Genomic DNA, 13,514 nt, shown 5'->3' with positions numbered 1-13,514 from the left:
TCTGCTATCTGGTGCAGTATATTTCTCAGTTGTTCTTTCTCCTGTTATATATATATATATATATATATATATATTTGGTTGCCCTTGCACATTATTGTATTCCCTGGTGTATTAACGGTGTGGTGTTTCTTTTACCCCTGTCCATACTTATTTGTGGGGCCTGGTGTCTGGTCCCCTCACTGGGTGGAGGGTGGTGGGTTCAGCTTAGGGCTGGACAGGAGACAGGGACAGGGTGGAGGCCCAGGCAGGCACACCTTCAGTGTAAACCCTGGGTTGAGGGACAGACAGGGTTTTCCGTAGTCTGAGGGACACCGCAGGGGCTCCGGGGTTTTAGCCTAAAGTAACCTAGGCATACCATGACATTATAGTCGGCCCAAATACTAAAGTAAAAAGAAAAAAAAAAAAAAGAGAAAAAAAAAAAAAAAAATAGGGAATATAGGGGTCACTTACTATGGATCCTATACTTTCCCTAACCAAGCAGCTGGAGGCTCTATCCATACAGGTCACTGAACTTAGGGGGGCGGTCCAGCAACAAGGCCTGTCAGCTCCTGCAGTACCTGCTGAGGCTGCAGCCAGGGCAGCTGAACCCAAGTTTCCCCTTCCTGAACGATTTGCTGGTGATCGTGGTAAGTTCACGGTTTTTCGTGAATCATGCAAATTGTATTTCCGTATGCGTCCACATTCCTCAGGCAATGAGGCTCAACGCGTGGGCTTGGTGATTTCTTTGCTGAGTGGTGATCCACAGGCTTGGGCCTTTTCACTCCCTTCTGACTCACCGGCATTTGAGTCTGTAGATTTTTTTTTCTCTGCTCTGGGTTTGATCTATGACGATCCGGATAGATTAAACTTAGCAGAGTCTAAGATACGCTCACTACTACAGGGTGAGCGACCAGCTGAGGATTACTGCACGGAATTCCGGCGCTGGGCGGTGGACACGCAGTGGAATGACCCTGCGCTTAGAAGTCAATTTTTGCATGGGGTTTCTGGAAGGGTTAAACAGACTCTCCTAATGTACGAGACTCCCGCCTCTCTGGAGGCTGCGATGGCACTTGTAGTACGCATAGACCGCCGTCTCCGTCAGGGGGCGCTGGTTTCGTTACCTCCAGGAGGTGGGGGAGTTGCAGGTGAGGTTGCCTCGGGTGAATCCGTGGAACCCATGCAGATCGCTGGTATAGCACATTCACCGAGTAACAAGCCTAAACGTTCTTGGCACAGAAGGCAGGGGGTTTGTTTTTTTTGTGGCAAAGGAGGACATTTTATTAACGCTTGCCCCCTGGTACCTAAGAAGGGCGCGCCGGCGGAAAACTGATAGGCTCAGAGGGTTTGGAGGAGTCTAGTCTGAGCCTTTGTGTATCCTCCGTCATGGTTTCCCAGTGTATGCTCCCTGCTAGGGTAGCACTTGGGGGGCAAATGCTCTCTATTTCAGTGTTTGTTGATAGTGGCTCAGCTGCCAATCTCATTGATGAGAAGTTCTCACATACTGCGGGATTTCCGGTGGAGAAATTGCCGAACCCCATCCGGGTGGTTACCATCAATGCTTCCCCGTTCCCCAAAGTGGTGGACTCTAGGGTTGTGCGTCGCACTCTACAGTACCTGGTCCACTGGCGTGGCTATGGTCCTGAGGAGAGGACATGGGTGCCGGCCTCAGACATTCATGCTGATCGACTGGTTACTATGTTCCATCGTCGCCATCCGGACAAGCCAGGTCCTCGACATGGTGAGGTTCCGGAGGTCCCTCGTAGAAGGCGGGGTACTGTCATGTCGGACACTGTTCACACCAGGGTGTCCGGCAGACAGCGGTAATACCCTATTCCACTACAGTATGCTCAGGGACTTTGTTGGGTATTCTGTTCCAGTCGGGATAGGGTTAACCAGGTTGTCATGCTGGCTGAGGGCTTGGCCACGCCCTTGGTCTTTAAATAGTCCTTCCTGACTATGGGCGTCGCCGACTATAGCTTTTGCCTAGTGCTAGCAATACCGGTCAGCAGTGGTGGTTTTGGAGCGTCTGATATCTGGTGCAGTATATTTCTCAGTTGTTCTTTCTCCTATCTGTTATATATATATATTTGGTTGCCCTTGCACATTATTGTATTCCCTGGTGTATTAACGGTGTGGTGTTTCTTTTACCCCTGTCCATACTTATTTGTGGGGCCTGGTGTCTGGTCCCCTCACTGGGTGGAGGGTGGTGGGTTCAGCTTAGGGCTGGACAGGAGACAGGGACAGGGTGGAGGCCCAGGCAGGCACACCTTCAGTGTAAACCCTGGGTTGAGGGACAGACAGGGTTTTCCGTAGTCTGAGGGACACCGCAGGGGCCCTGGGGTTTTAGCCTAAAGTAACCTAGGCATACCATGACACTGTCCTTTTTGCGGTTCATCCTGTCTGCCAAGGGGTTTCATATGGACCATGGGAAGGTACCGGCCATTGTGGATTGGGTGCAACCCAGAGACCTGAAGGGTCTTCAGCGTTTTTCGTGGTTTGCCAATTACTACAGGAAATTCATTAAGGGGTTTTCACAGGTGACCAAACCCCTCACGGATCTGACTCGCAAGGGGGCTGATCTCAAAAAATGGTCAGCTCCAGCAGTGGCGGTGTTTTCTTCATAAAAGGAATGCTTTATGTCTGCTCCTGTCTTGATCCAGCCCGACCCGTCTGAACCATTTATTGTTTAGGTGGACACATCAGAGGTGGGGGTGGGGGCGGTGTTATCCCAGGGACCCGTCACTTTGACTAACCTGAGAACATGTGCCTTTTTCTCTAAGAAATCTCTCCTGCTGAGAGAAATTATGATGTTGGGAATCAGGAGTTATTAGCCATAAAGTTGGCTTTTGCAGAATGGAGGCACTCTTTGGAAGGGGCTGTTCATTGGATCACAGTGATCACGGACCACAAGAACCTGTCCTATATTGAGTCTGCCAAATGTTTAACTCCTACACAGGCGAGGTGGTCACGTTTTTTTCTTGCTTTCATTTTCTCATCACCTTTCGATCTGGTTCCAAAAATGTCAATGCCGATGCCTTGTCTCGTAGCTTGCATCCGATATCACCTCCCGAACCTCCTTCCTCCATTCTTCATCATGGCATGGTCGAGCCAGCATTGTCCTCAGAATTGGAGTGGGAGATTTGTGAGGCTCAGTCTCTTGCTCCTCAGTCATTGCCTGATAACAAGCTCTTCGTCCCTGTTCAGTACCATTTGAGGGTGATCCAGGAGTACCACGATTCAGCTCTTAGTGGACATCCGGGAATCTCAGCCACTAATAGAGCTATAGCTAGGTTGTTTTGGTGGTCCTCTATGGCCTCTGATGTCGCCGTGTTTGTGTCTGCTTGTGATACTTGTGCTCGTGCTAATAGTTCCCATAACCGGCCGGCCAGGGAATTGGTGCCATTGCCAATTCTGGATAGACCTTGGACTCATTTGTCCATGGACTTTATCACTGATTTCCCGCCTTCCAATGGCAAAACTGTAGTCTGGGTGGTGGTGGACAGATTCAGTAAACAGGTGCATTTTGTACCTTTGGCAAGCCTGCCTAATGCTGAAACACTATCAAGGTTGTTTGTTGAACACATGGTGCAGTTGCATGGTGTGCCTTTGAGTGTTGTTTCTAATAGAGGGGTACAATTTGTGTCCAAATTCTGGAGGGCTTTTTGTAAAAGGTTAGATATTAGTTTGGCCTTCTTCTCGGCCTATCATCCTGAAACCAACAGTAAGACGGAGAGGACCAATCAGACTCTTGAACAAATTTTGTGGTGTCTTGCCACGTCCCAGCAGGATGATTGGTGCTCTTCGTTGCCAGTGGCGGAGTTTGTATTTAATAATCAGATCAATCAGTCCACGGGCACCTCTCCGTTCTTTTGTAACTGCGGTTTTCACCCCCATTTTGATGAATTCTCTAGGCTGAATTCAGGGTGTCCTGGGGCTGATTCGGCTATTCAGCGGTTGTAGGTTTGGAGGGAGGTCCAGAGAAACATTGAGGAGGCTCAGGGCAAACAAACATTTTGCTGACAAGCGACAGTCTAAAGGGCCAGTATTTTTAGTAAGGGATAATGTATGGTTGTCTACTAAGAATATACGGTTAAGATGGATCCCAAGTTTATTGGCCCTTACGAGATCACAGAGGTTGTCAATCCAGTTGCGTTTCGCTTGCGTCTTCCTCTATCACTTCGGATCCCCAAAATGTTCCATAAGTCCCTCCTGAAGTCATTTGTGTCTCCCTCTGTTGGGTTTCCATCCCTTCCGCCACCTGTCTCTGTGACTGGTCAGACGGAGTATGAAATGGAGCGGATTGTTAAATCTCGCATAGTCCGCCGTTCACTTCAGTACTTGATTCATTGGAGGGTTTACGGTCCTGAGGAGCGATCGTGGGTCTCGGCGCGATCTGTCCATGCGGATCGATTGGTTCAGGCATTTCATTCACGTTATCCTGGTGGTCCGGTGGCCCTCCCTAGAGAAGAGGGTACTGTCATGATCCAGACCAGGTTTTGAGTCCTGTCCAGGGGTTAACTTTCTCAGCCTCAGTCTGATCTCAGGTTTGCTATTTATCTCCATTGCATCCTGCAGACCATGTCAGTTATAGTTTGTGTAGAATGTCCCTTGCCATCTGGGTTGATAGACGCTGGAGGGAGAGACATACACCAAATGTGCCCCCTGTAGTCCTTGTTAGGGAGGAGGACACATCGGTGCTGATGGACGAACGCATGCAGGTGGGAGGAGTTAGTTCCCAAACAGTGTCGCCTGTGGTTTATCGTGGTGTGGAGTAATGTTTTTACTGTGGGCAGACTGGTCATTTCTTCGGTGTCTGCTCAGCTCGCGCCACGAGGGAGGCGACCAGGGAGTGTATATTTCCTCCATTTATTCTCCTCAGTGTACCTTACCTGCTGAAGTGTTGGTTGGCGGGGTAACTGAGAGTATACCAGTGCTTGTGGACAATGGAGCAGGTGTCAATCTGGTGGATGCTCACTTTGTCCAGACCCATGGCCTGAGGTGTAGGATCCTAGCCACACCTCTAAGCGTACAGGCCATTGACTCTGTCCCACTTAGTCAGAGGAGGTTGACCCAAGTCGTGCATAATATATATCTGGTTATAGGGACTCATCATGAAGAGTCCCTGTCGTGCTACATCTTGGGGGGAATGTCATCACCTGTCGTTTTAGGCCTCCCTTGGTTGAAAAGACACAACCCGGTCATAGATAGGCGGTCGAGGGAAGTAGTCAGCTGGGATCAGTGAGGGCTGCTGCCCGAGGGCTACTGTCTCTGCTGTCTTTCTATAACTGTCCCCTTCTTCTCCAGTGGGGGCAGCAGAGGTGCTGCCAGGGAGTAGGGTCAAGTCTCAACCCTCACCACAAGTTAACCCTGAGTTTGAGTCCTTTTAGGAGGAGGGGTCAGAGAAGGGTGGTGGTTCCTTCTGAGAATTGTGGGGGTGTGAGTGTGACAACACAGGGAGATGCCTCTTGTCAGTTCTGTAAAGAGTTCACCATCTTGTGGCAAAAGTGTGCCTGGCAATAAATGTTCAGGTCCGGACCTGTGTGTGAATGAGTACGTATGGGTGTCCACCAAAAACATTTGGTGGAAGTGTGCTGCTGGGGCTTGGAGTTCTCGGGTGATCGGGCCATATCAGGTATCGGCCATTCTTGGCCCGAGGACTTACCAGCTGGAGCTACCCCCAGTAATTCCCGTACACAACTCATTCCCCAGGTCGGTACTCTGGAGATTTGTGGTGCTTCAGGAGGATACGTTGTCACTTCCATCAGTCCACGTTTGCCATAAACCTGAGTCAGGTGATGGCCAGGGTGAACTCTGGTGGAACTAGGCACCTCACCATAGGTTGCTTTCAGGTGAGGTCCAGTGTTGAGGGTCCAGAGGTCCCTCATTGAGGGTGAGGTACTGTCACGATCCATTTTTGGATCTGTGGCAGATCTGGATTCTCACATTAAAACTTTTTTCCTTTCAGGCCATCGAGGGTTAGTACCAGTTTTTCCCCCCCGGTGGCTGCTGGTGTACTGTAATTACTTGCTGCTGAATTTGCTGATGCAGGTGGTGACCACTCCTACCATCCTTTAAAAGGTCACCTAATGCATCAACTGACGGTCGGTGTAAGAGGTCATTCTACAGCGACCACACTGGGAGAAGGAGCTTACTGGGAGCGGTGGTGCCTCAGCTGTTCAAGGTGTATCTGGTGTCGTGATCCTGCTGTGCGGTGCTTTACAGCAGAAAGCTAAGTGTTGTTTGCCTTACCTTGTTTGTCATATCTACCCTTGGTGTCATATTAGTGCAGCGGTGGCACCAGTGTCCGCACTTGCCAATTCCCTACTTAGGGACAGGTGCAGGGCAAGCGAGGGCTAAGGTAACCTGCTCAGTAATGGTTTGAAACAAGCCATGTAGGGATGTCAGGAGAGACAGGACATTGCGTTAGGAGAGTGCAGGAGGTGTCTATTCCCCATTCCCTATTGCAGGGCCCACCGTTGTAATTGTCTCCCCGGTGTTCCCTTGTTTGTTTGCTGTTTGGTGACCGACCAATCATTAGGTCGTGTCGCACTGGTCAGTCACTCCATGACACACACCCATCCAAGACATGGGTCACAAGTGTCGCATTCCTTGTGTCAAGCCACTCATGACCAATAGACAATGCGAGAAGTGTCTTACCTGTGCCAAAAAGAAAGAGAACTGGACTGTTGCTCAGTGGTCAAAGGTGTTGTATTTCATTTGGAAATCAAGGTCCCAGAGTCTGGTGGAAGAGTGGAGAGGCACACAATCCAAGCTGCTTGAGGTCTAGTGTGAAGTTTCCACAGTGATGGTTTGGGGAGCAATGTCATCTGCTGGTGTAGGTCCACTGTGTTTTATCAAAACCAAAGTCAGCGCAGCCATCTACCAGGAAATTTTAGAGCACTTCTGTGACGACTCCTGGAGTGGACCCTCTGGGTCGTGACACCCACCCTCCCAGGGCGAGCTGACCTAGTGAAGACCACCCCCTATACAGGGAGTGTCAGGGGCAAGCCCCAGGGGGTGAGGCACCACGACTGCTGGCACCAGGCGGCCGGCTCACAGGAGACACGAGTGGGTGAGTGTGTCTGCAGGAACGTGTAAAGCGTGGACACGGGAACACGTGGTATACTGAGACTTCGTTCGTCCCGGTGTGAGTGAAGCAGGATGCGTGCAAGGAGCACGTCAGAGCACTGAGTCAGGCAGCAGGTGTGCCAGGAAGTGTAACAGAGTACAGGAGCAGGGTGTGTGCCAGAGAGCACAACTGAGCATAAGAGAGCGCAGGATTGGTACGTGTGCCAGGAGGCACAACAGAGTAAGAGACTGAGTACAGGATCAGAGCATGTGCCAGGAGGTACAACTGAGTATAAGACAGAGCACGGAATCAGAGTGTGTGCCAGGAGGCACAACTGAGTATAAGACAGAGCACGGAGTCAGAGTGTGTGCCAGGAGGCACAACCAAGTACAAAGCAGAGTGCAGATTCAGAGCGTGTGCCAAGAGGCACAACAGATTGCAAGGCAGGGGACCTGAATACAGCGCACAGCCAGGCAGGGACACGGCAGACCAAGCCAGGAAGCACAACAATAATCAGGCACCTCCCCTAGGGGGAGGTCATCTGATATAGCACATGACTACTACTGGTTCCGGGTCAGGACCTAGCCAGAAAGCACATGACAACTACAGGTTCCGGGTCAGGTCCTCCATTACCATAGAGAGGACCGAGCCCTATACAGCACTGACAGGAGTGCGCAAGCGCAAACGTGACATGTAGGAGGGGACCCGGGGACGAGAGCTGAGCGTGCGCACCCGACGGGACCCCCAGAGTGACCGCGGCTCCGGAAGAGATGACGTCGGGACCGAGGTCCCGCCCCCAGGTGAGCACAGCGTGACAACTTCATGCTTCCCTCTGCCAATAAGCTTCTTAGGAGATGGAAATTTCATTCTAAAGCAGGACTTGGCACCTGTCCAACACTACCAAAAGTAGTAATACCTGGTTTAAAAACAACAGTATCACTGTGCTTGATTGGCCAGCAAACTCGCCTGACCTTAACTCCATAGAGAATCTATGGAGTATTGTCAAGAGGAAGATGAGAGATACCAGACCCAATAATGCAGACAAGCTGAAGGCTGCTATCAAAGCAATCTGGGCTTCCATAACACCTCAGCAGTGCCACAGGTTGATCGCCTCCATGCCACGCCGGATTGATGCAGTAATTGATGCCAAAGGAGCCCCAAACAAGTATTGAGTGCATTTACTGAACATCCATTTCAGTAGGCCAACATTTTGGATTTTAAAATCATTTTTCAAGCTGGTGTTATAAAGTATTCTAATTTACTGAGATGACTTTTGGGTTTTTATTAGCTGTAAGCCATAATCATCAACATTAACAGAAATAAACAGTGGAAATAGATAACTCTGTTTGTAATGACTGTATATATAGTAAATGAGTTTCACTTTTTGCATTGAAGAACTGAAATACTGTATATACTCGTGTATAAGCCGAGATTTTCAGCCCATTTTTTAAGGCTGAAAATCCCCCTCTCGGCTTATACGCGAGTCATATACTGGGGGTCGGTGGGAGAGGGGGAGTGGGGGTGTCAGAGACCATACTCACCCCCTCCTGGCACGTCTCTGCAGCCCCTGCTTCTCTGTAGGTCTCCTGTGCCTGTGTTCAGGGTTGCATGGCACTGCTCAATAAAGTCATGAATATGCGCATATTCATGACTTTAATGACATTACCATGTGACCACTGAACACAGGAAGGAGACCAACAAGGGAGAAGCAGGGGCTGCAGGGAAGACGGTGCGCCAGGAGGGGGTGAGTATGATGGGGGGCAGAGCAATATTCACCTGTCCCCTTTCCACCGCCGTGCACTCTGCGCTCTGTCTCCGGGTCCTCTGGCTGTGACGTTCAGCAGAGGGCGTGATGACATAGTCAGTGCTTGCCCTCTGCTGAACGTCACTGCAGAGACACGGGAGACACAGCGGCGCTCAGCGATGGATCGGTAACCGGTAAATATCGCCAGTGCCGGGGGCCTGAGCAAGCGGCGACACCGGCACCTGGCCCCCAGCGACGAGTGGTGAGTATGTCATTTTTTCTAATTGCAGCAGCGGCAGCTGCAATATATGGGGGGTATTTATCTATGGAGCATCTTCTTGGACCACCATTAACCCTTGTGCAGCATCACCCTCGGCTTATACATGAGTCAATAAGTTTTCCCAGCTTTTGTGGCAAAATTAGAGGGGGTCAACTTATACGTGGGTCGGCTTATACACGAGTACAAACGGTGAATAAACTTATTGATGATATTCTAACTTTGTGAGAAGCACCTATATATGTTGCTTTACTGGACTGCTGTGACAGATGAATGACTGATAATGCCATCCATCAATCATCTAACAACCACAAGCTCTCATGTTAAACAAAAAAAATTTGAGAACTTACCATACAAATTTTTTTTACAGAATGACACTAGATTGTATTGAATCAGTAAACCATCACGTACAGATGACTTTTCAGCAACCATTATCATTATGGTCAGGATACCTCTATCAGTAGATCATGGAGGATGCACCATTCAAAATAGTTGTTGACCTACGCTATTCTACTCATCCTCCCTTCAAAATGATCTCTGACCAGATGTGAGCATGCCAAGAAAACTTTCCTGTAGAAGTCAGTGTGTCAAAGCCAGCCTAATGCTGCCTATGTCCTCATGGCTGCAGATAAGTGATACTGTATGTACAAAACAGGAAGCATTCTATGATTTCCATAATTTCACAACTTTTCTTTCTTGGTGTTCCAATTTCGGTGTTGAGGAGTGGAAATTGAAAAAGTGGTAAATTAAATATTGCATAAAATAAAAGTAAAAATGCCATCTCCTGATACACATCCCATATTGAAATGCCTCTGTTTCTGTGTAAAGAATAAAAATGTCTCCAAATATTGGAAATTTTAGTCAACCAGTCACATCTACCACTTCTTTAGTTGCAATGAAATTTGTGATGAGTTCAATACAACATACTTGGTTCTGTAAAGGTTTTTATAAGTTCTTCCATGGGCAACATCCATGACACAGCTAGGTGGCAATTTTGTAGAAACACCCAGTTTCCACTCTTCATAGCATCTTTTATCATTCGCTCTGCAATTGGCCCCTGTCCTTGTCCAAGAGAAATCGACTGCACCCTAGAAACAATTGAAAAACCACAAATCATTGGCACTTGTACTTTTTTGAGCAGTCTGTACAACCCATGTGAATAGCTCAGGACATTAACACTAGCTGTGTATTATACACCTAAATTATGGCCTGTTAATGTAAAATACAATTGTGTGAAAAAACCCAGGACTCTTCCTATTTCTAAAGAGTCACAAGCACTTTTAGGGAAAAGGTCACCTAGTGCATACCATAGAACTCGCTCATTCAAGGACTTGTCCAGGTTTATCGCGAAAGTCTGCAGTCACTCTATGTGACTCTGGAGCCGCCTCTTGGTGCAGACAGTCATGTGGCCGCAAGTATGCGATCTGCATACTCCCAGCCACAGTCCAACTAGACGTGCACAGCCTCACTCAATACAAGTAAACTGAATGAGACTGCACACTAGCGTTAGTGACTGCAGACTTTCGTGACAAACTTGGACAGCTCGGACAACAGGCTCCTTATAAATAATTTATAAGTGTTACTAGAATTTAGGACGCAGTCATTCAATTTTGGGATAATATGTGGTTTACCGTTCCAAGTATCCCTTTTCTTTTGCAAATCTTTGAAATGCTCCCATCGGATCAGATCCAGTGCTTAATATAAAGATTAATGGAGTAGATGGTGACATGTCTTGGTAAAGGGTAGCAAGATCCACAGGAGGATTCTCAATGAATTTCTTCCCCAGATTATTAATCACAAACTCTGTGATAGCAAAGACGACCTAAAATGTAGATATAATTACACAAAATTAAGGAAAAGCTTTAGCAATTTAATGGAGTTCTTAACAATGATACACAGTAAATCAATATTCTCAAGGCTGATATATGATATGGAGATCAGTAAATATATTGCCATAGAAAATGTTGTTAATTAAAGTTAAAAGGATTGTTCCAATTTAGCAAATTATTAGCTAGGAAAAGTGATAATCAGCTCATCGCTATGGGTTGTAAGATCAGGACTCTCAACAATTCCAAAACAGGACTCATGAAGGGAATCTGTCCCCAAGTTTATACTACACCATCTGACAGCATCATGATGTAGGGGCAGAGACCCTAATTCCAGCAATATATCACTTACTGTGAAGGATGTTGTAGTTTTATAAATTCACTTGTTTATCTACTGTAGATCTATCAGTTCTCTGAATGCTGAGCTCTGTATAACTCGCCTACATCACTGACAGATTTCTAGTTACACTGCATAAGCAGATAGCTGTCAATCAGTGGTGGGGACGGGGATATACAGAACTTATGAATTTGGAGGACTACATGGCAGCTGGTTTACTAGTCCTCTATTGATAATCTCCTGCAGATAAAACAGTGATTTCATCAAAATTACAGCAAGTAGCCCACTAAGTGACACATCACTGGAATCAGGGTCTCCATCTTCACATTATACTGTTCTCAGATTAGGTGGCAAAAACCTAGTGACAGATTCCCTCTAAGTAACTGGTTTCAACTGAGCAAAATTCACACAGGCACGCTATTCATTGTCTATGGCTCTACTGGAGCTAGCCAAGTGTCCTACGCCATTCAAAGAGGGCACTTCAGACACTCATTCACAGGACAGGTGTGGGTCACAACAGTTGGACCCCCAGTAACCAGCAAGTTATCAACTGTGGTGATAGTTTGGACACCCAGTTAAGAACTGTGAACACACTGGAGATTTATTTTCTGGAAACTGGAGACTTTGCACCATACGTGTTCTCTCTCCTGGAGCATCCGAGAGGCTACAAGAAAAAGATGCATAGGCAAATATCCTGAGCCCCTTGAAACCTGCCGAAAACTCAGAGCTTTTGAAAGATTTGAGTATAACACTGGATGCCTCTATTATTACACAGGACATCAAAATCCAACTGCACATTTCTGGGGGTAGGGAAAGAAGGGAGCAATGTTTTTCGTTAATTTTTTTAACGCCTAACTTTGCACACCATAACCATATTACTCCTTGAAGTCTGGATGTCAAAGTTTACACAAATGCTTTACATAAGGGAAAGTACAAAGTAATCTGCAGAGGACAAATGCTCCAATAGTATAATGGTAGCACAACTAAGGTGTCACAGTTGTGTCTATCAGTACAAAGTTGACTGATTCTAACAGAAGTTTGTATGCATCTCTGAATTGGAATGGCATTTAAGAGAGGTTATAGCTCAATATCTGTATAACCAGGGTGTAAGATAGCGCCTGTGCTGTTGAATGAAGGACAAGGGAAGATGAACATTTTCCCTTTTTTCCAATTGGGGAAATAAAGTTAGCTTGAACATAGCTATCCTTTTCCGAAGATTTTGAACCAAAAGTCCTAGGGGCTTTCACCAACTCTATTTGCTAAAACCCACCATACATATTACAGCAAAATCAGTTGAATGCACTGATTTTAGCAAAATCAACAATTACCTTATGTTTATTGTTACCTCCCCTCCCCTCTATCATTCTATCATTCGACAGGTGATAGTGGCATCAAGGAGGATCAGGCAGGTTGAAATTTAATGTTGAAGTGTCTAGCAGCAGTGATTTTTTTCAACTTTCCTTATTGAAAAAATATGCACACTTGGCCAAAGTGAGCAAGTTGGAGAAATAGCATTGGCCAAACAAGCTTTTAAAAGGTTATAGGTACCTTAAAAAATGATGTGTAGAGGAGCAGGTGATGTGTTGGGTCCTATCTATTTGGGATAAGGAACACGTATCTATTAATGTTAGGGGTCCAAGTATACTTTTTGCCATATCCTCCATGTATGTCCTCATATATAAGACACACACACAGTACAGACCAAAAGTTTGGACACACCTTCTCATTCAAAGAGTTTTCTTTATTTTCATGACTATGAAAATTGTAAATTCACTCTGAAGGCATCAAAACTATGAATTAACACATGTGGAATTATATAATTAACAAAAAAGTATGAAACAACTGAAAATACTGTATGTCTTATATTCTAGGTTCTTCAAAGTAGCCACCTTTTGCTTTGATTACTGCTTTGCACACTCTTGGCATTCTCTTGATGACCTTCAAGAGGTAGTCACCGGAAATGGTTTTCACTTCACTGGTGTGCCCTGTCAGGTTTAATAAGTGGGATTTCTTGCCTTATAAATGGGACTATCAGTTGTGTTGTGCAGAAGTCTGGTGGATACACAGCTGATAGTCCTACTGAATAGACTGCTAGAATTTGTATTATGGCAAGAAAAAAGCTAAGTAAAGAAAAACGAGTGGCCATCATTACTTTAAAAAATGAAGGTCAGTCAGTCCGAAAAATTGGGAAACCTTTGAAAGTGTCCTCAAGTGCAGTGGTAAAAACCATCAAGCGATACAAAGAAACTGGCTCACATGAGGACCGCCCCAGGAAAGGAAGA

General features: G+C 46.7%; 1 protein-coding gene across 1 annotated transcript in view; it reads right to left on the bottom strand.

The window, feature by feature from the left end:
* DNAH6 (dynein axonemal heavy chain 6) overlaps nt 1-13,514 on the bottom strand; it is a 570,270-nt gene that overhangs the window by 140,378 nt on the left and 416,378 nt on the right. Inside the window, exons 64-65 of the mRNA XM_073542156.1 lie at nt 10,701-10,891; nt 9,997-10,157 (exon numbers count right to left, since the gene is read on the bottom strand). Of these exons, the coding sequence (XP_073398257.1) occupies nt 9,997-10,157; nt 10,701-10,891 (352 nt within the window). The remainder of the gene's footprint in view (nt 1-9,996; nt 10,158-10,700; nt 10,892-13,514) is intronic.

This window comes from Dendrobates tinctorius, unplaced genomic scaffold, assembly GCF_039654945.1.
Source record: "Dendrobates tinctorius isolate UK_male_01 unplaced genomic scaffold, ASM3965494v1 ptg000011l, whole genome shotgun sequence".
In the NCBI taxonomy this organism is placed as follows: domain Eukaryota; kingdom Metazoa; phylum Chordata; class Amphibia; order Anura; family Dendrobatidae; genus Dendrobates; species Dendrobates tinctorius.
Note: the sequence above shows the minus strand (reverse complement) of the source record. Positions and strands in the feature narration are given on the sequence as shown.